The following is a 22,847-nucleotide window of genomic DNA, read 5'->3' on the forward strand; positions in this document are numbered from 1 at the left end:
CTCTGCAAGACTCATGTAATGGCTTGTTGGTTCTTTTTAATTGTAGGTATTTCAGTTACGTATCATGTGAAATGGCCAAGCAGGGATTTACCATCTTTGTTTACCTACATGACTTACTGTATATGTCTTGAATTAAAACCCAGACAAAGATTAATTAAATGAAATCTGCCTTTGCTTGCATTTTTCACCAGTAGTGACTATGCCTTTTGGTCCCCAGGATTGACAGGGGACCAGCGAACTTACCATGGGAAGGAGAATGTGGACTCCAGGCACAATCGAGGGAGAGGAGGAGAGACAACCCGCTTTCACACTGTCAATGTGGCACAGCCTGTCAGATTTAGCAGTAAGTTGCAGACTGGGAAATCTGGGCCATCTTTCTGTTAATTAATTTACCAATTTAGGCTACTTTTTAAGGAGAAGTTAATAGATTTGCATCGCTTTTTGACCAGATTTTCTTAATGTGCGCTGCTTTTTAAGGTTTTTGTACATTTCTTTTATATAAATATGTGTTGTGCATATTAGATATTGTTATATTCTGTCCGATCTTAGTGATGCTACTGTATTCTGTCCCTTCTTAGTGATACGAACAGTAGATCTGAAAAGATCTCATATAAATGGAGGATAAAGAAAGATATTTAGTTCAAGGGCTTCAAATCTATAAGTTTATATATCTTTATTTGATGATAAAGATCACTGTTTCTGAAGGGAATAAAGAGGCTTAAGAACAGGAACTCTGAATGCATGTAACGAACATAAAACAGTTTGTATATTTGAAGTTCTTAGGTGTTGTGCAAAATTAACACTGCAAATGCAGGTGCTAAAATAACTTCCTGCCTGTTTTAAGTTTCATCTGCCTGTTTCTGTGATTCTTTCTATTAGTTACCCATCACCCCCAAGAATGCTTGTCAAAAGCCCCTGGGCCCATTTTATCCGGAAATGGTTCAAGGCTTTTGTTGGATATTCCCTCAGTTGAGTTAATTGAGAGAAAGCAGACAGCGGTTCACACTATCACCTTCTTGTTGCTAAAGATCCACTTTGCAGTGATGATGTTTTTCCAAAGCAAACAACAGTTGCCCCAGAACCCCCATTGTCTTTAATGATTGACTATGGGAGCAGGATTATGTGAATACTACTGAGACTGTCTGTAAATGTAGGTTGAAAACTTCACAGCAAGTTGCATGTATTGCTAACCACCTAATAGAAAGACACAATCATTAAGTTGACCATCTCTGGTTTTTTCTTCCTGCTTCTTGCTGCTTGTTTTGACTTGGATTGATCGAACTGATTGGATTTACAAAGATGTGCAGGGAAATATCTTCCACAGTAGATCATCAGTCTTAATTAAAGGCTTTAAAGGCTGTCACAGTGCAATGAAACATTACTTGGAGTTGCATCTTTTTAAATATATTCATAACAATTTTCCTTTATCAAAAGCTGTAGTAAAGTATGTCTTCTGTGATCTGTAATGCATGCATCTCCTGCTGGTGAGATGAAGTATACACAGTATGTGGTGTGTATACACCCAAGTGATTATGCATTGCATTGTCATAAACTGATAAGGATGCATTATCTTGAAGATCCTAATTTGGGGGGAATGGTTTCCCTTCTATTCTTCATGTTTCCTAGGAAAGTGCCCAACAGGATGGCACCACTATGAGGGCACAGCCAGCTGTTACAGAGTGTATTTAAATGGGGAGAACTACTGGGACGCTGTGCAGACATGTCAGCGGGTGAATGGATCCCTTGCCACCTTCACTGCAGACCAGGAGCTAAGGTTTATCCTGGCACAGGAGTGGGACTTGGAAGAAAAAACGTTTGTAAGGAAGGACCAGCGTAGGTGAGTAGGAAGGAAAGGACAAAGGTCTTATATTACATGAGAATGGTTTCTATGCAATATGAATGCTAGTAGTTCAGTTTGCTTACAAAATCTAATGATAAATTGACCTCAGGTTAATACCCAGTATGCATGTGCTGGTTGGTAGTTTGGCAGTGGCCATCTGTATTTTATGTTTTTATTAACATTCAGAGATGGGCTACAATTCAGCAGTCTTTTTATCTTCAGGCTGTCTCAGCAATATACTAGTATTGTTGAACTGCAACAGGGAAGATAGACTTTACAAAGACTTATTGCTACCCTGGCTTGTGTAGAAATAATTATTTAAAACTCAGCAGAATTCTTGTTTCCTTTAAGTCCTGTAGCTCTAACAAAGACTGAAAGTTTAAGATGAGCATGAAGTAAAAGGCCATTTTGAATTGTAAGAGCTATGTTCTGGTAGCTTTAGATATTTCATACTGTTATCTCACCACAAACATAATTCCTTTTTTTTGCCTGTGGGTTTTTTGTCAGTCTCGTGGGCTGCCATGAGAGATCACCAGGAGCAGTTCAGTAATGCTGTAACTCTGTCTCTGAAGAGTTAGACGGCTTGATCTGGAGCAGTCTGACATAAGTCATATATGTTTATAAAATATTTGACTTCTGGGTGCTTTTGTGTGGTTTTTGGGTTTGAGATAGTGAAGTGCTGCTATAACAACAGAATAAAGTGCTTATGAGTAGAAATAAAAGACGTGAGTTATCATTTGTAAACATAGAAAACTGTCAAGTATTTCCCTCTTCAACTGTATCTCTATATATTGCCAACGTATGGGCTGAAATGCTAAGGAAAAAATCATCAGAATGTTTTGAAAGTTAGCTTTGAACTATAAAGACATTGGAAGATTCTGTGTAATTTATTTTAACTTGTTAGTATGATTTTTGGCTTTTATCTTTAGAATCTAACACAATTTCTTTTAGGTTCTGGGTTGGATATCAGTATGTGATTACCAATCGAAATCACTCTCTAGAAGGTCACTGGGAAGTAGCTTATAAAGGTAGGCCTCCCCAATTATTACTTAGTTAAATGGCCCATGGAAACTGTCTTAAAGTATGAATATTATTTGCAAGAACAATGTAACTTCTTTCAGTGGTAGTGTTGAAGTAGTGAAGGGGAACTGCTTTGCTCTACAGTATCAAAAGAATTTATTACTTGACATGCATCTTATTTTCAAGTGTAAGAGGTTTCCTAGTTTTCACATTGATATCTTGTGGAAGGAACATGGTTTTCAGTTTATTTGGGTTTTCCCCTTGATTAAGCTGAGAAAAAGGAAACTACTCTGTAGTTCCTTATTCTTTGTCTAGATCAACTGCTGATTCCTGATTCTAGTATTTGCACAGACTAGTGCAAGTAGCATATTTGGAGATTTTAGCTTTTTAAAAATTGATAGATTTTTATATAAAAAAAAAAAAAACCCAACCAAACCCAATCTTGAATTTTGGAGAATTACGCAGATTTTTTCACTTTAAAGTACTTCAGATAGTTTACTTAAACCAAGGCAAAATTTACCTAATACCAGAAATAAATCCCAGTTTATATGAAAAGCTGAGCATTAATCTGATAGGTATCACTGACTGAACCTTTTCAGCTGCAAAACAAGCAGCCTCCTCTGCTGAAAATGCAAAGTTATGTTTGTTATTTTTAACTAATTCAGTTGAAGGATTAATTAATCTTAAAGTTGTCATATCATAGAATCACAGACTGGTTTGGGTTGGAAGGGACCTTAAAGCTCTCCCAGTTCCAACCCCCTGTGTCCAACCTGGCCTTGAACACTGCCAGGGATGGAGCAGCCACAGCTTCTCTGGGCACCCTGTGCCAGCGCCTCAGCACCCTCACAGGGAAGATCTTCTTCATAATAGCCAGTCTAAATCTACTCTCTGTCAGTTGCTCTTATGTGTAGAATTGAATCTTTAAATGCTCTACTGGTTTAGATAATGGAAAGGGGTCTTTTTAAGTATCAGCACTGTGAATTCCAGTATAGCATTTGAAAACTAATCTGAATAGTTTTCTTCTCATATACAAGTTTCAGTAATGGAAAACCTGGAAGGAAAACTGGCCATTACATACAGATACATAATTATGAACAGAATTTTGCTGAATGGTTGGGTCTTGAAAAATATTTCTACACATGAGAAGTAATAGAACCCTGCGTGGTGCCATGCCCAAAAACATTGTTTTCATCATTCAAGTGAAGAGAGTTGACGATATTCAGAGGAAACTGCTGCTTCTTGTGGAGGCAGGATCATTTTCCTTATTTCCTTAAAGCAAAACACCTGAAGATGTCTTTGGACAGCAGGGGAAAGGGAGGGAGGAAAGTCCAACTATTTTCTCATAATAATAGGGATTTCTGGTCTGGACAGAACTGTTTATGTAGGTAGGTTTCTCCTGGGAAGCCCATATGGGGGGAAAAGTAGAAAAAAAAAAAAAAAGGCATTTTCCTTTAAAAGGACCTTTCTTTGGTCTTCGGAAAGTTGACTGCACTGCCATCTGCTGACAGAGCGTTTTCTACCGGGGAGGCATAAATTACAGAAAAAATAGTACTTGTTTTTCATTACAAGTTTTATTTAATTTGGTGTATTATAAATTTAAGCCTTCTCAATACTATATATTGTTTTGTTTGCAAGCTTTCTATTTAATAAAGGGACACCTGTATGAAATAAAGTACATAGTAGTACCTAGTAGCATTCAGTAGCTTCTGAAAAACTTTGCTTAGGACTCATTGTCTTAAAATGCAATTAGATTGCATTTTAAAAAAATAAACATCGTACCTAAGAGTGTTTGAAAGGACCATAGTGTGAGAAGACTGTAATATGCTAACCACAAGAGCTGTTAAAATCAATGTTTAAGCACATGGATTTGGAAAGTAACTTCTGAAAACACAGGCTAATTTTGATAATTGCTGTCTTGGTCTCCCATTAATCTCTGCAATTTTGCATACCAGCAGATTTGATACTGAAACAAGTCACTGGTCAGAAACAACATTTTAAAAGTTGTAAAATGCTCTCAACACCTCTTGCACTGTGTGCAATCCATCACAGTAGTCTCTTAAGTTACCTGAGTTGGAAGGACCAAATAGTCCATGCCACCACTGCAGCAGCAGAGGCAGCATTGCAGCCTTGTTCTCTGCATAGCACTGCTCTGCACTCTGCGTGAGCAGCCTAAGATGTGGGGGAGCAGCACATGATAGATGTACGCACATCTTTGGAGTGCCAGGTACGAGATTCGTACAGGTTCTTACTCCACTAGTAGAAAGCATGGCCAAACTCAGGGTCGTTTGAAAGGGTGCATAACTATTGGTAGGCAGCCCCCATGGGACTCTGGAAAGCAGCACTTGTAGAGATATTAGAACATCACTGTTCAGAATGACAGAATTACCCAGTACTTTGGAAACAGCAGCCTCTTCTCTCTGTGAGTCACCCCTTCCCTCCTTGCTTTTGCCTTCCCCCAGAGGAAGGAAGAATGTTGCTAATGGAAGCTAAAGCTAGAGGACAGTAGCCTTGTAGCAGAGTTGGTGTGCATGAAATGAGTGACATTAGAGAGCCTTTCTAAAGCTTTGCATACCCACAGGCTGCTTACGCTAATGCATCTCGTTCTAGGCTCTTCAGAAGTATTTTTACCCCCTGACCCTATCTTTGGTACGGCTATGTCTGAAAAGGAGAACGTTCTTTGTGCCCAGCTTCAGTGTTTCCATTTTCCTACCCTTCGGCACCATGGTTTACACAGCTGGTATGCTGAAAACTGCTATGAGAAGTCTTCATTTCTTTGCAAAAGGAGTAAGTTGGTTTTAGTTCAGTGTTTACTGTGTTGTGTGTTTAAATATAACAAATATGGGGACATTTATTAGTTATCCTTCCTACCTTTTGCCTTGAATTTAAAAAAAAAAAAAAGAGTGTAGGAGTTAAATTTCCGCTTGGTTTAAATAAATAAGAACACTATAATGTGTGGTTGTCAGCCACAGTACAGATTGTCACTAAAAAATTACTGTTAAGCAGCTACATCTGCCCCAAAATAAAGTATACTTGGGAGAGAGGAGGGAAGTTAGGGAAAAAAAAAGTTAGAAAGAAAAAGAAGTGCCTTATTAGGAAATATCACTCTTAAATTATTTGTCACATGAAAATGAGGAAATGTTTATTTCTGGTTTCTTTTTGCATACAGCAAATTCTGTTAAATTCTTTTCAGCCAATGATTAGAACCAGGGGATGAAAAAAGCAAGTGGAGCTACTGACTTGAAGTGGAAAAAAATATAGCTTTCATTCTGTATCTTGTTTTTCAATACTGCAAAAGGCCTGATACCACAGAGGTATTGGCAGTATTTTCAGGTAACATTTAAGATGCCTGATATTAATGGTACTTCTTTCAAGGAGAAAAGTTGTTGAACTTTCACTGCAGTTCTTGGAGTTTTTCTAGTAGGCTTTTTCTTTAAAGCAGGAAAAGGACTTTCAGAATGGCAAGAGAGGAAAATTCAGCCCTTTATCTGCTTTTGCACCTGAAATATTGAAAAATAGGAAGACAGGATATTGCCTTGTCTAACTTGAGATGTAATAAAGTCTTGGTATCCGATATTGAAGGACGTGTGTTCTGTCAAAATGATGATCAAAAGAGGACCTTTTTAGTCATACGTGAAAGTGTGTTAACTCCATTAAATAGTTAAAACTCACTTTGTCAATTTTGAGCAGTAAATCATCCCTGTGTGCTTCCAGACTATCCATTATCTTCCCCACTCCTTGGAGATCCCTTTTCAAAGTTGCTTTAATGTGAAGGCGTGACTTCTAACTCATGGCCTGCTTATGTTTACAAATCACTTAATGTAACAGAATAAACTGGACTGCTGTCTGGCAGGCTCACAGACACTTGGATATTGATGTGCATTTCTGTTCTAGGCCAGACTTGTGTTGATATCAAGGACAACATTGTCGATGAAGGCTACTATTTCACTCCAAAAGGGAATGATCCCTGTTTGAGCTGCACATGTCACAACGGTGAACCTGAAATGTGTGTGGCTGCTTTGTGTGAACGGCCCCAGGGATGTCAGCAGTATCGCAAAGACCCTAAGGAATGCTGCAAATTTACATGCTTAGACCCAGGTAAGAGCTGAGTGCTGCAGTTTTGTCAAGAGAAATTAATTCAGTGCTCAACTTTGTTATCTTTGGGTATAACATTGTTTGAAATGATGCATCCTTTCCATGGCTCTGCATTGCTGGGTACAAACTCCCTGTGGGGAAAGATATTAAATCATGGGAAACGGAACATTTCAGACCATGGCTAGAAATAATTAGTCATCCTTGATGCTACTTACATAGGAGAAGCAGTAGCTTATTTTCTATATGGAAGTTGACACTACACTGGATTTTTTGAAGCACTTTTTGCATGGTTCCTTTATTGCGTTTAGTTGTCATGAAAAGAAAATACTTTTCTCTTGAGCACTAATTAAGCATCTTTCCCTGGACATGAGGATTTATCTGTCTGGAAGTTTGCATGCAGGATCACATGGGAAGCAGAGTTTATAAATTATATAGAGGTTCGATAATAATCCAGACATGCAACCTTGCTTATTGGATTTGGCATCTTGGTGCAGCTTCTTGTTTTGGATCAATAAAGTCTTCAGGTGACTCTGGACTGTTTGTCAGTCTTCATTTGGGGATGTAGATTTTTTCTGGGGAGGGGGTATTTTTCTGTAAAGAGACTTGTAAAAAGAAATGTATCCTACTTGGAATTTACTGTGAGGGTGGTCAAACACTGGAGGAGATTGTTTGTGGAGTCTCTATCTGTGGGGATATTTAACACCCGGTTGGATTCCGTCCTGGGCAAATTACTCTAGCTGGTGCTGATTGAGCAGGGTTTGGACTAGATGATCTCAGGACATGACATACCTTCTGACCTCAGCCATTCTGTAATGCTGTTATTTCCTGGTATTTTAAAAGAACCTAATCTTACGCGAGTGCACTAAGAAACTATTCTGCTGCACTCCTTATGGAAAACATGGAAAGTCAACTCACTGTTCCCATCACAGGCTTCTCTTTCAGCCTGTTACAAAAAAAGGGGTGCTTATTGGCTTCCAAATTTGCAGTCTTTTTTATTTGTCTTAACTACAGAAGTTAATCATTAAAGGCCTTTGGCTTCTTCTTGGTGTCATTCATATTTGTTCTGAGGGTTAAGCTTAACAGATGTACATAGCTAGTGTTGCAGGTTGGTCAGTGAAAGAGTGGGGGGGAAAAACAGGAGTCTTCCTTCCACTCTTATCAGCAGACTTAAGGCTTTGTCTTCACTTTTTTTTATCTTCAGGAACAGTGTCAGCAAAGCATCATCCAGCAGACAGGATAAGATGACCTGGGATAACCTCGTGCTCTATTCTTTAATCCTTGCTTATTGCTGTAGGTCTTAACTGTTTCATGAATACTGATTTGAAGAGTGCATTTTACCACATCCTTCCTGATCCTTAAGCTCTTCTTTCTGTACTGCTGCTAAATAAGACACTTTCATTATACTCTTGCCTGAGCTGAAGAATCATCAAGCAGTTGTCAAACTTCCTTCATAATGAAGTTACTTCAGCTAGTGATAAACACTGAAATTTTTAAATGAAGCATTTCAGTTTTCCTTCTGGGTGTTTATAAATGACTATCCCAGATGACAAAATTAATGAATTACTTACTTTAATCAGCATGTATTTATCTTTGTCCAACTTTTACATATATCTTCCCTAAGCTCTGTTGCAAAGGAAAGAAAACAGTTTACTAATCAACAGTAAGTAAATTAATCACCCAAGGAGAGACTGGGGGGAAATAAATCCTGCTGTTGGCTTGGCAGGTAATCAGTTCTCACAGTGTGAGTGGGTGAGCAATGATTACAAGTAGATAGCGAATATTACTCTAGGATTGATAGTAGGGAAATTTTTCAGTGGTAGGAGTGAGCTGAGCAATCACAGCTATACTCCCTTGAAAGATGCTTCTCCTCATTTATTTGAAGATAAATAGCAGGGGAAAATCTTTCATGCTGCTCCACGGATGTGGTAGAAAACATTTCTTCTGTGTAGCTCTTGTTTAGGCAGACCTGCAACTCCTATTTGTGAAAAGGTAATAAAATAAATAAAACACTTTGAAAGAGAGGATAGTGCAGAAACTTTTCTAGTGACTAAACTAGTGCAGTTACAGGGTATTATGACTGTATTGGGTGTAAAACAGCCTTTCTGAAATAATCTATTTGTGTTTTTGTGGGTTGGAAATCTCTGCGATGACTTGACTTGTTGAGTCCAAGCTGAATCTTTGTCCTTTTTTTTTTTTTTTTTTTTAATCTAATTTGACCTGACAGTAGTTTATCCAGGTTGAACGTTAGGACCTTTCACAGTGTAATAGAGCGTGATAGAGGCCCAAGATGCTGCAGAAGGTCCATGAATTGCAGTTGTAGTTGGCTTAAGGAGAATATGTGGAAGTCAGACTTTCTGCCTACAACATTGCCTATGTGTATTTTTTACTTAAGTCACTTTATTTAAGGCAGCTAATAGCACTAATTTATGATGTTCATGAAGTTAGTGTTGCCGTATAATGGAGGAGGAACAACAGCAGGTCTGTGTGTTTGGAAGGGTGTGTTGGTTGGTAGGTGTGTGATTGTATTGGTTTAAGCTCTGACAGTAATGAGTTGCTAAAAGGTTTGACAGCACAGAGGCTTTTGTACTGCGCAGCCAGATTTGAGAGGGTGTAATGTTCGAGCTCTGCACTATTAAATGAATTTCTTGTTGCCAAGAATGCTTCACATAATAAATACCAGCCTGTTGGCAGTGTACTTTAACGATGTATAAATTCAGTGGATTTTTCTGTTACTAGCATTTGTAGCAAGTCAGTGCTTCATCTGCTTCTTATCCACACCTAACCTGGGTGAGTTTCTCATTCAGAGCTCTTTAGTGGGAAATTGGTGCAAAAAACACAGCACACTCATTTTTAGGTCATTTTTCTTTGTGTAGAATATCTGTATGTGTACATGCTGCTTAAGCATAACCAATTGTGATCAGTTGAATTGTGAAAAATTAACACCTCTCATGTTGGCACTGGTAGAACAGGGATAATTTGGTCACAACAGCCTTCCAAATGTGGATCTGGTTAGCAATGGTATAGAGCTCTCAGAAGTTCTGAGCTCCTGGGTCTATTTCATGTTCTGCCACTTGCTTTCTGCGTGATCTAGGAAAAGATTTAATTCCTGTTTACCTTAATCTCTTCAGATTCTGAAAGATGATTATCATGTTGATTCACCTTTTTAAGGTATTTTTAGGTCCTATCATTTAATGGTGCTAACCAGTGCACCAATGACATGGAATTTAGATGACCACATCTTGGCGATGACAACGTTTAGAGATTTTGTTGTTGGAAACATGAAAGTTAAGATGTCCAGAAGTCATTTAGAAATAGTGTGTAGATAACACCAGTTCTCAGGCCTTTCCCATAGCTTCCAGGCTTGATGTTTCCTTTAGTATAACATCATCAGCTATGTCAGGGAGACAAACACATGTGCAAAATGCTGCTAACCTTTCCTTTTCCCGATTTTCAGAGACCTGAGGCCTTGAACATTTTGTCCCTTTTGCTGATTAAGATATTTTCAGAAACATTTAGATCTTCTTGCAATAAATAGATAAATCACCTGATGATTCATAATTTTCTTACATTTTTGAAATATGGAGAAGTGTTAAACCAGCCTAATGAATCTCCACTCTACATTTATCTCTCCATTACTGACAGAAGAACATCAAGAAAAATGAGTCCTGAACAGAAGTATAACAGACTTCATATATATGTTTTCTGTAACAGATGGCAACAGTTTGTTTGACTCAATGGCCGGTGGAATGCGTCTGATTGTTAGCTGCATTTCCTCCTTCCTCATCCTCTCGCTGCTGCTTTTCATGGTCCACCGGCTACGCCAGAGGCGGAGAGAGCGCATAGAGTCTTTGATTGGAGCAAATTGTAAGTAGCCTATATCTGTAATAAGTCCTGGCTGAAGTAGTGTATGTGCTTCAGCATAAAGGGAGCAGAAGAAAAGAAATAAAAGTCTGTGGAAAACATCAGGGAAAGTCTGGTAGTAGATTCTAGTCAGTACTGTACCCAGATGTAGGTCTGTGCTGGCTGCCTGGACTGGTCATGGTTTGTACAAATTTTGGTTCTCTGAACCACTGCACATGCAAAGAAAAAATTTACATCAACACTTACCTTGTGCCTCGTGCTTATTAATGACAGATTGATGCACATAAAGGTGAGAAATGTTATAATCTTGCTTGACTGTGCCTCTATGTGTGTGTCTTGGTAAGTTGTTCAAACTCGAACTTTAGACTATAATGGAAAAATATTTTTTATGTGCTCCAAATCTGAAATATCTTCTATCTGTCTCCTTAGTTTGGAGAGGTTAGGTTAAAATTCTGATGTAATGCAGGACAAACAGGCTGGGTTCAGGTGGGCCTGGGTGTCATTGTGTGACAGCAGGGAGTTGACTTGTATAAGTTATGTAGACTTTTTTAGGTCTTCAGGAGACATGAGTGTCTTGGGTATGAAAAGTGGAAAAAGGTGTTGAGATCTGCCTTAAACTGATGAAGAAAGCATGGGATAAAGTCACTTACTACTGTTTCTTCTCTTGAAATAGTGCACCATTTTAACTTGGGCCGCAGGATGCCTGGTTTTGATTATGGTCCCGATGGTTTTGGAACTGGCCTTACTCCACTGCATCTTTCAGATGATGGGGAAGGTGGGGCATTTCATTTCCATGATCCACCTCCACCCTATACTGCTTACAAGTATCCAGATATTCAACATCCAGATGACCCACCTCCTCCGTATGAGGCTTCTGTCAATCCAGACAGCATCCTTTGTTCCACTCCAGGTATGCAGGCAATAACTTCTTTTCTTCCTCTTTTTCATTTTGGCTAGAGGGTAGATTAATTTTTTATTCTTTTTATTTTTTTTATTTTTTTTTTTTTTTTAGTAAAAACTGTAATCATGTGGTTTAGTGATTGTGATGAGAAAATATATTTAATGATAAAATCTCCTATTTCTGCAATGGAAAAGTCTTTTGTTAGAAATGTATCATTAAGCTTGTTTCTTCTCAAAGGTTCTTTGGAACACCTAAATTCAAGTAGAATCCTTGCTGCAAGTAGTTTAACTCTTAGACCTTACCTATTTTCAAGCCTTATGTTGGATGGGTTACCTGGTTACCTAGTTTCCACTATTCTGGTACCTTTTCTGGTCTTCTGGAGATAAGTCTACAGAGATTGCTATTTAAAAAGTAGAAGAAATGTCAAGTACAAGAGATTTTGAATAAAATCTATCCGGCATCTTCTCTCTTCCCCACTTCCCCCACCCACACCCCCCAAAAATTGACCAAAAATACCACTTTCTAATGATTCACCCATCACTCTTCAGTTTTGCAGCTGTGCTAGTCACATACTGTAGAAATCATTCCAATTTGGGATTTTTATAGCAGCGTATCTCACAAGATAAGTGAGCCTGATTAGTGCAAGTATCTTATTTATATATCAAAGTTTTATTTTTGCTACACAATTTTCCTCTTTTGCAGTGTCATCTCTCTGTGCATTAATGCGAAACTGGGAAAAACTCAGAGCTTCTAGAAATACAGATAGTAAATCTATTTGGGAATGTCAAATGATATACCTCACGTTCTGATTCTGCTTGGTTTTTGTCTTTTGCAGATGGAGTTCTTTCTCAGACTGTGCAAAGCAGTCCTCCATCACTAGGAAACTGTGATGCATCCCCACAGCTTAGAGAGGGATCGCTTCCTCCCTCAGTTGGTCCTTCTCCAGTGGAGTTGGAAGACTCTGCTGACAGCAGCACGTTTCTTGTCCCTCCTGACACAGTGCTAAGTGAAAACACTCCGGCAGAAACTCTTACAGGCAGCCGTCACAGCCACTGTTCTCTCAATACCATTGTATAGAGGAGAAAAAAGCCGATCACCGATCAGAGAGAGTTTTAGCAACTGTTTGCACAGACAAACACTAATCCGTGGTTTGAACTTCAGAAGGAATCTCCACTTTGTTTTTTGAACACCGCTTTTATGTTCTAGTTTAGAATTGTGCCTCTCGTTTTTTGGCTGTTGTTATTCATTCACTAATCAGTTTGTTCTGTAAATATGGATTGTATAACTGCTCTTTTTTTTCCATTGGCTATGGAAAAGAGTGCAGAGAATTCCTTTGACTTCTAAGGAGGTGAAAAGTATGGGTAGGGGTTTTATTTTGTTGGTTTTCTTTCTTTTTCTTAACCTGAGAGGAAACAAAATCTACATCAGAAAAAAGCTGCTTGGATTTGGCTGGATACCACTGGACCCAGGGAACAAACGATGGAAAAGGCGGGTGGGGGCAGTCACTGCTCAATCAATTGCTTTCTCTCTTGCTTCAGTGCTATACTTGGAAAAGGCAGAGAAGACGGAACTGGAGGGGAAGGGGCTGGGGCTTGTTTTACAAAGTGGGAACACTGAGGAGCTAAAACACACACCACCAAGTAAGAGTTACACAGTGTAACACATTTGCGTGTTTTGATCTGCCTTGCTGTCTCAGAACACCATAGGGACTGCAGGATGAATGATCTACACAATATGTGACAAGTGGGTACTAAGAAAACTAGGATTTGCAATCACAATTTTTTGTTGTTGGTAGCTGCAAAATCCGATGTTGTCAGGTAAACTTCTGGCCCATAAAGAAAACTGAGTTTGTGTAATGCTTGTGTCCCTTCACTAGAGTCCTCATATGTATTAGGCAGTACTTTAGGGAAGAGGTGGGGAGCACTTAATTTTGGTGCAGTCTGACTTCACTGTATGAAGCCCCTGTTTGTTATAACCCCGTGAGGAAGATTGAGGTGTTTTTTCTCTGTGATTTAACTCCTGAACAATTGCACAAGACTGGCCTGGATAAAAGGCCATTGTTTTTGCTTTTCTTATTGCATGCTATATTTAGCATGTGTGTTCCCTCCATTTCACTTCTTTACAGTTCTGCAAATAACATTGCAAAGCAGTGATCAACATGCACTATACACGATGTTTAATTCTAATTGGACACTTGTTCCTTATCAGGGTCCCTTAAATTGCCAAGCCTATTGTAGGGATTTCCCATGTGCCCCCCAAACCGTTTATCCAGGTCCCACAAGGGGTTATCACGAGGTTAGTGTACTTGAATCAGTAAAGCGGTTTGCTTCAGTCAGATACGTCATCTTAAATTTCCCCCTTCAATTGAACTCTTTTAATTTACAGATGACAAAATGATTCATTCACTCCCTCACTAAACCCAATATCAAGCACTGTTGGTTTTGATAATGAATACAAAGTAATCTTTACAGGTGATTTTACATTTAAATTTGGATTTCAGTGCACAAATAATTTACTCTTTCTCCCCATCCTCCTCTTGCCTCTGCTTCTCCTTGACTTACTGTAACAGTCAGCAGATGAGATGAATTATAAGGAATTTGTAAGAATGCCCCTGTGAGTGTTCTCCTGTTACCTTATGAAGGGCACAAGCCTAGAGGGACAGGAAGAAAACACTTCCTGGGGGTGTATGTGATCTATTTTTCTAGTAATGATGAGAAATCATACTTGTATGACAAATCCTAACCCACTGTTGTGGTTTCCCAGTACAGCTGACTCTTTCCCCATTGAATATGCTGCTACTTTCTATTCTGTTTCTTGCCTATAGGCTAATACTGTACTTGGGGATTGGTCTTGACAATTCAACTCCTTTTGCACAGAAAACTGTGAGTTACTGAGATCGTATCTTGGTGTCTTGACATTCAGACACTTGCTAACAATCTTGAATCCATTGGAGAGTGTGAATCACAGTTCTGGGGTGTGCTGCTGGCACTCGAGCAGGAGGAAGCACTGTTAGGAAGCCTCATCTGCCTGGAGCCATACTACTGCCTGCATTTTGACTGGCTCTAACAGCAGTGGTATGAAACGAGAGGAGCAGTTATCCACCCTGTGGGATCTCTTACTGTCTCCTCTTCTGAGTCCAAGTCCTGGTCTAATGAAGTGGATGGATAGCAGTAGTCAGAACCATGCATACAAATTGCTGAGCATTTCTGAAGTATGAAAATAAAGCGGGTTTTGTGCGTTTTTGAGCACATTCATACGTTTTATACATTGTATGTACTGATTTTTCTTTAGTTTTATAGGTATGAATGCGTGTGTGTGTGTGTGTTTCTGGGTGGTGATATATATATCTATACATACTGTAGATGGTAACCTTTGTGCTGCGTCCAGCTAGGTGAAGCTAAGCACTGGGATATGAACTAGACTCTTAGGGTTAATACTTCTCTCAAGCTGGCTACACTCTGTTGTAGGACAGGCTGTGATAGTGTACACTTAAGTAGGATGCAAAGTCTATGCTACTACAATCTGTTCCTGAAAAATACTTCGTTAGCAGTGGAAAATAGAAAACTTCCAGTTTCTTTTGAAGCCAGGTGGAATATATTTGTTCTTTGTAATATCCTAGCGCAATAACAAAAGGCCTTTTGGCTTGGTTTAGTGTCTGAAGCTGTGTTTTGTGGCTGAGGTGAACAGATACCTTACCTCACACTTCTCCTAACACTGCGGGAATCTGTTCGATGGTGGGTTTTTTTTCATTTTACTTTTGGTTCTGTGATGAATTTTATTTGAAAATAAGCTCTGTTACAACTAGCAACTTCATGGTGGCTCCTGGTTGTAGCTGTTCCAAATGTAGGCTTCTTTGTAGAAGCCTTGGTGTGATATTTTCCCCATTGCTTCTGAGCCTTTCCCACTTGTATGTTGGCATGGAGGCTGCTATTTTTTGTCTTGTCCCCTATCCTCTTTCATCTTAACTGTAAACAAGGGAAATTTTGCCTTGAACAGAGCAGCTCACTAAGTACAGCTCATTTACCTCTTGGTGAGCTTTAATTTGGCAATAAAATTGTCTTCTCCCCCCCTTCCCCTCCCCCTTTTTAATGTAGCTTTTTCACACTGAGTACTTTCTCTTGGAGTAAGAACCTTTGTAGCAGAAAACGTCACAACTACTCAGGCTTCTGGACCAACTGGGGAAGAGAAGTTTTTTCTTGACAGCAGTTGACTCCTCAGCAAACCTTCCTTGCCCTTGGCAAGGTGACTGGTAAGCAGTTTGTCCTGGGCACCAATTAGAGGGCTGATGCTTGCCTAAGGAGGACCTTTCCGTTTTGCTTGCCATTAGATTGATGAGATCTTTGGGAGTTATTTTGTGCATCGATTTCTTCCCGCTGGTCACTTTCTCTGGATGGTTTTTCTTAACTACGGATGCATCCCAAATGTCCCTCCAGAGCCAGTGGGGGAGATGGCATTACCACATCATTCCCAGCAGCACATGTAAGCAGAAAGGGCATTTCTCATGGGATATCCTTGACCGCGGTTGTGTTAAGCCGCAGTGCTCAGTTCTGCGCAGGGCTCGCACCTCCTGTTGTGGCCTTGGACAAAACTGCTCTTCATATTCCCCATCCTTATGATGTACTGTGGTGCCATATTGAGGTCTCTACTGTTCCTGCAAGAACAGCCCTAGATACTCACTTCTGTCGGTGTTATCAGTGATACCTGTACGCAGTCTCACAGCAGCCTCTAATTTTTTTACTAGGTGAGTTGTAGACTATTGTAATGTTATAGAAGGACGGTGGGTTTCATTCTGTGCTAGAAGATCAAAACTGTCATTCAGATGTACAAAGAACTTGTTTGCATAATGTTCAGTCTTGTCTAGTTTTGAGCCTCAGACTATTCCTTTACCTGTTCATGGCAGGACAGTGATCTAGAAGAAGAGTGAAGTAGGTGGGAAATGTTTTTCTGAAGGCTTAACCTTTCGGTCAGCGGGCTCTGCCTCCAACAGGTATCATGGTGATGGCCTGTTCACATGTACCTCGAGATTCACTTGGGAAGAAAATGTTGTTGTGACCAGTAGTTATTACTGTTCTTTTCCCATCTAATAACGTTAAATGAATTTGAAGCTGGTTTTAAAGATGCTTTTATCTTTCAGATGTGGCTTTTCGGTGGAAAGCACTGGCGTTTTAATGTTGCCTCAGACAACCCATAATGTTCATCTCTTCTTTTTTCAGTTGCTGAAATGTCTTTATTCTCCCTGGCTAAGGAACTTGCAATATACAAAAATTTCTTTTAAATTTCCCTTGCATGGGAAATCCAAAAGAATTTAAAGAATTAAATGGGAACTGGACCCTAAAATTGGAGCAGATGAATGTAGAGGAGACGAATCAAAGTTCATACATTTGCTTCTAATGTTCCCCAGTTCGAAATAAAATGGGTGTTTCTTTTTGGAATAAATGCTTTCAGTGGTAAAGATGTGTTGGAACTAGATGATCTTTAAGGTCCCTTCTACCCCAAACCATTCTGTGATTTCCCCTAACAACACTCTGCATTACCTGCCTGCTACGGTACGACATAGCTTTAATTTGCCAGTATTGTGCACCTTGAACATGGAGTGGGTTGGAGCGATGGCAGCGGAGATGCTGTGCTTGCAGGCTGCGTGTGTGGCCATGCACGGGCTGGAGGATGCCTGGGAGGCTGTGAGAGAATGAGACACTGCTTTTTACCTTCTCCTGGAAAATAATGCTAGCCAACGCTGCATTTGCAGGCTTTTCCTGTGTAGTTGGTTTGTGACTGGACTTAACTGTGGCAGTGTATAAAAGATTTTGATATTCTGTGAAATACCATGTAGAATTTAAATTTGATACTATAATAATTCAGTCCCTGTGACACTGTTTTTTTGTTTTGACTTCTTTCTTTGGGGTTGGCACTAATATTTTTTTTTTTTTTTTTTCCTTCTCAAGATGCTGTGAGAAACATTTCATCCAAATGCCAAATAAATTGTGTTCTGTAAGAGAAATGGCCTGTTCCAATGCCTCCTGATTTCTGCATCAGTGTGGTTCCTCAGCGTTGGAAAGGAAGGTCTTGTTAAATCACACTTTCGAGCTGTGATCTTGCAAGAAGATCAGTAGATGCATTTAACTTCAAGCGGGGAGGCTGCTGAAGTTTTGTGTACAAATTCCAGTGAATTTGTCTCTATTAGTGTAATTTTAGGAAGGTCTTGGGTTTATACCCAGGGAGGTGAAATGCAGCCTATTCCTGCTGCGCTCCCCAAACCTGTGGGAAGATGCTGAGCCCGGGGCAGGCGGCTCAGGTGGCTGTGTTGGGTGGGAGAGGCGGTTCTGGATCCCCAGCTCCTGGTACAGGGCAACAGGGCTCTGGGAATGAACTGGGTTGGTCGCTGATCCTGCTGGGGAGATGATGTGAAATGAGGGGGACAGTGTTAGCACTGAGTGATGCAGTAAGTCTCTGTGCCCAGCACGCACTGGGGAGACTGGTGGAAAAGCCTGATAAGAGGTTGGGCTGTCCTGACCCTCTTCAGCTCCAAACTTCTCACCCAAAACCTTCTGATAGAAGTTGGTATCTCCACCCTTTCATTGGTTGTGCTTTACGCCTCCTCATGGTAAGGGGGCTGGAGGGAGGGCCCTGGGGTGTCCTTGTGGTGGGCTGGGCAGAGAAGCTTTAGCCAACAGCATGTTCTGGGTTTGCAAAGGGTTTCCAGTCCCCGCCGGGACCCGTGTGTTCTGCGGGGAGATGTACAGCAGATGGCGTTTGTGCTCAAATCAGCCCCAGAATGCTTTACATGACAGGCGACCGCAATTCCCTTTGGAGCTTGGGGGGAAACACGAGCCAGGGTGTGCAAGTGGGAGAGGCAGCTCTCGGCCCCCTTGGCCTGCAGTGAGCTGGGAGGTGATGCTGCCTCTCCTGAAAGAGCCTGTAGTCAAATTATTGAACAAAGCTGGCTGATAGTGGGGAGTATTCACCAAGAAAACTTGTTGGATAAATAAGCCCTTTGAAACAGTGGTGCTGGTGTAGTAATGCAGGTTTGCAGCTGGAGCTGGCAGGTTGGTGGGATATGGGATGGAGCAATACCAAGTCAGAGTCAAACAGTCGCATCTGTCCTGTCCCGGCAAGGTGTTCTCAGCATTGCTGCTGGATGCTGCTGTGGCAGTTCCTTGTCCTGTACCGAGTGTGTACTCACAGCAACATGGCTGAAGACTCCAAACAGCGGTGTGGTCAGTGGGTTGGAGGACATGTCCTTTCAGAGTGGGGAAAGCTGTGAGTGCCTGCCTGCCCTGCCTCTCTTCTGGAGCAGTCCAGGCAGTGAGCGCAATGCCACGGAGCCTGTGTGTCCATGTGTGTCACCCCGTTCTGGTGACAGCTCCGTGGATGGCTTGTGGTACCACTGCTGCAGTCAGAACTGTCGGAGCCATGCAGAGCCAAACCCACCTTTCCTGGGGGACGTAGGTAAAGAACTAAAACCTGGCCTCCCAATCCCAGCCTGCCGCAAGAAGGGCTGGCTTTGGGCACAGGGAAAGAGCAGCAGCTCTGTTCTGCATGGTCCAGACCTGGCCCCGGTGCCGCCTGCCCATGCTCCAGGCTGGGAGCTCAGGTCAGCTCGCTCTTGTTTTAAGGGCTGCTGAGCTTGCAGTGTTTGCTGCGGGTGGTGTGGGACAAGTCCCCGCAGCATTATCGGGCTGTCCCTGTGCCCTGCTCATGGCCGCAGGATGTGTTCATTGCTGAACACTGACCAGCGTGCAGTGTCATTGTCACCATGGGTGCGGGTGGGTCTGCTCTCCTGGGCCTGCAGAGGGCAGCTGGCACTGCAGCCACCTCCTTCATTGATGGACCTGAACGAGCTCCCAGAGCTTCATGGAAGGGATGCCATCCAGAGGGACCTTGACACGCTTGTGAGGTGGGCTGATGCCAACCTTATGAAGTTTAACCAAGCCAAGTGTAAGGTCCTACACCTGGGTCGGGGCAATCCCAGGCACTGCTACAGGTTGAGCGGAGAAGAGATTCAGAGCAGCCCTGCGGAGAAGGACTTGGGGGTGTTGGTTGATGAGAAGCTGAACATGAGCCGGCTGCAGTGTGCGCTTGCAGCCCAGAAAGCCAACCGTATCCCGGGCTGCATCAAAAGAAGCGTGACCAGCAGGTCAAAGGAGGTGATCCTGACCCTCTACTCTGCTCTCGTGAGACCTCACTTGGAGCACTGTGTACAATTCTGGTGTCCTCAACATAAAAACGATATGGAGCTGTTGGAGCGAGTCCAGAGGAGGGCCACGAGGATGATAAGAGGGCTGGAGCACCTTCTGTATGAAGACAGGCTGAGAGAGTTGGGGCTGTTCAGCCTGGAGAAGAGAAGGCTGCGTGGAGACCTCATAGCAGCCTTCCAGTATCTGAAGGGGGTCTACAAGGATGCTGGGGAGGGACTCTTCCTTAGGGACTGTAGTGGTAGGACAAGGGGTAATGGGTTCAAACTTAAACCGGGGAAGTTTAGATTAGATATAAGGAAGAAGTTCTTTACAGTGAGGGTGGTGAAGCACTGGAATGGGTTGCCCAGGGAGGTTGTGGATGCTCCATCCCTGGTGGTGGTCAAGGCCGGGTTGGACAGAGCCTTGGACCACGTGGTTTAGGGCAAGGTGTCCCTGCCCATGGCAGGGGGGTTGGAACTAGATGATCTTAAGGTCCTTTCCAACCCTTACTATTCTATGATTCTATCTCTGCTCTGGGCTGTGACACACTGGTTCAGCTGAGGGCGATGTGACATGGCCCTTCCTTTGCTGTTGGTCTCAGGGGACACAAACGTCTTTCTATAGCAACTGCCCGATGCTGGGAGTGCTTGGAGGCGCTCAGTCTGGCAGGGACCCTGTGGGCTCTGCTGATGCTGCAAGACCCTGCCCTCTTGCTGCCTGGGGACAGGGGTGATGCTGCAGGGAGCAGTCAGACATGCCTGGAGTACAGCTCACCACCACTCCCTGGGGACGCACGTGTCACATTGGCACTTGGATGCTGTGGCAGGGGCATTGCTGGGCACTCTTCTGCCATAAGCTCTTACCAGCTTAAAATGCATTTTCCTGGAGGGTAGCCAGCAGCTGTGCTCAGTGCGGTGTGTCCGGAGTCCCCAGCCCTGGGAGAATGCCAGTGACTTGGGGGTGTGGGTTGGATGCATGTAAGTGCCACACGCTGGTAGTGACCCTGGGGGGTGCCAGACTGCGGGGAGGGAGATGTCACATTGTGAACATGGGATGAATGAAGGAGCTGTGCAGCGGCTTGTGGCCAGTGTGCACCTGGGTACCACAGTGCCTCCTTTGTGCCGGCTCCTGCTGTGCTCCTTGCCCTGCTCCCGGCTTTCTGCCTGGGCTAGCAGCAGCTTCTTATGGAGATCAAAGATCTACATGGAAAATCAGGAGTGGCTGGAACATCTGTTGCCTGTAAACTTCTCCTCACTGCACTTTCTCCTCTGGATGCCCATAACCCTCGGTGCACCCATCCCTGGGTGATGTGAACTGTGCTCTGCCAGCTCAAGACTCTATCTTGTCCGTGTTCCCACCAGCCTAGGCTCGCAGGCACCAGCACAGGATTTACCTCCAGGAGCAATTCTGGTATGTGCTGGTGCGGTGCTCGCTGTCATGCACGTGGTGGGGGTTCCCAACAGGGTGGCACCGTGCCCGCGACTGATTGATGGCTGCAGCCTGAGTGACTCTCTTTGGTGTTCAGTGGTATTTTTTCCCCCTCTCGTGGCTCCTGCCCTTGGTGCTGTGACTACGTGTGTCTGCGGGGGCCTCACCCAGCTCCATGGTAGCAGGACGATGGATGTGGTCTCTCCCTGTGAGGACAGCACAGAGCCGCAGGATGGGCTGTGAGCTCCTTACCACCACCATCACGTACAGAGCGGCTCTTCCAAGGTTTGATCTGGTTCCTATAGAAACTGGAGGTTGCTCCTGCCTGGTGCTGATGCCAGCAGCCAGTGGTACCTCTGGGGAGCAGGGCAGCCGGGGACGGGTGGGAGCGGGGTACGACACGTACCTCTTGCGCTGCTGCCGCCATTCCAAGTGTCTTGTGTCCTCCTCTGCTTCCTCACTCTACTCCTGCCCCTCAGCAAGGCCATGCTGAGCCCCACCAGGGCTCCACGTACCCTCCAGCCATGTAGGGCTCTCTGGACTCCATGGGATCCTGGGCTGGATGTGCTGCTTGCCCTCTGTGGGACAAGGGACTTGTTCCTGCCACAATACTGGATCGCATGCTGTGACACGGTGCTGTGGCCACGCGGTCTCTGTGGTGACACTTCTGGTCTTGCTCTCTTTGCCGAAAATCACCACTGGAGAAGTCTGAAAACCTGAGAGAATGTTCTGGGGGCACCTGGTTGATGCCCTGGGGGGAATAGCCCAGGGCTAGTGGGTCCCATCAGCACCTGAGCCCCGAGGGTCTGGGCTGCTCTCCCACTGCCTGTCACCATGGGCTGGTAGGTGGCAGAGATGCTGATGCCGCTTGTGCTCCCCTGGTGCTGGAGCAGCTCCGCTCCTTCCTGGCAGCGATGGGCAGCAGGCTGTGGACCTGGTGCGCCCCTCCACCTCGCCTGCCCGCCTTTGTGGCTACTCCGGAAGGATGACCGCAGCCCTCTGCAAACTACCTCATCCCCGGAGCAGGGGCCAAGCTTCAGCCATGGCGCGGATCCAGAGCAGCTCGGGGGAGCTCTGCCCTGTGCCCTCCTCTGCAGCTGGTGCTGCTCCAAACACACAGCTTGGTGCTGCCCAGGTGCCTGGGACTGGTTCTGCCCTGGGGAGACAAAGGGGACCTAAAGAGCCAAGGACAAGCTCCCCTGGGTGCGTTGTCCCCTTGTAGCACATGGCAGCCAAGCAGCTCTGCTGAGCCAGAGCGTCCCTGGCCAAGCCAGCAGCAGGAGGCTCTTCCCACTGCCCTTGTGCTGCTGCCGGGTTTGCTCATCCTGGCAGCGAATCGGCAGCGCTCCCACCAGTGCCAAGTGCCGGCGAGAGGAGCTGCGGGATGGGCCTTGTGGCCTTTCCACTGTGCCTGGAGATGGCGGGGATATCCTGGGGGAATGTGACAACACCGTGCTCCTGTGTTTTCACCCCCTTTCTACCTGCCTGTTGGCAAGATACTGGCTCACATGGGACCTGCCTGGATGGGTGC

General features: G+C 43.4%; 1 protein-coding gene across 18 annotated transcripts in view; it reads left to right on the forward strand.

Annotated features, from left to right (window-relative positions):
• The window catches only part of DGCR2 (DiGeorge syndrome critical region gene 2), a 49,183-nt gene extending 31,611 nt beyond the window's left edge, over positions 1 to 17,572 (forward strand). For 7 of the 18 annotated variants that reach the window (XM_030500441.1, XM_030500446.1, XM_030500443.1 and 4 more), the window contains 8 exons: positions 218 to 343; positions 1,578 to 1,837; positions 2,792 to 2,868; positions 5,468 to 5,644; positions 6,752 to 6,955; positions 10,664 to 10,816; positions 11,487 to 11,723; positions 12,550 to 17,572. In XM_030500441.1, coding sequence (XP_030356301.1) covers positions 245 to 343; positions 1,578 to 1,837; positions 2,792 to 2,868; positions 5,468 to 5,644; positions 6,752 to 6,955; positions 10,664 to 10,816; positions 11,487 to 11,723; positions 12,550 to 12,791 — 1,449 coding nt within the window. In that variant the 5' untranslated portion in view covers positions 218 to 244 and the 3' untranslated portion in view covers positions 12,792 to 17,572. Of the gene's footprint in view, positions 1 to 217; positions 344 to 1,577; positions 1,838 to 2,791; positions 2,869 to 5,467; positions 5,645 to 6,751; positions 6,956 to 10,663; positions 10,817 to 11,486; positions 11,724 to 11,951; positions 12,180 to 12,549 lie in introns of those variants that run through there. The other 11 variants (XM_030500435.1, XM_030500440.1, XM_030500433.1 and 8 more) reach the window with 5 other exon arrangements.
• Positions 17,573 to 22,847: the final 5,275 nt, after the last annotated feature.

This window comes from Strigops habroptila, chromosome 11 (genome assembly GCF_004027225.2).
Source record: "Strigops habroptila isolate Jane chromosome 11, bStrHab1.2.pri, whole genome shotgun sequence".
NCBI classification, from domain to species: domain Eukaryota; kingdom Metazoa; phylum Chordata; class Aves; order Psittaciformes; family Psittacidae; genus Strigops; species Strigops habroptila.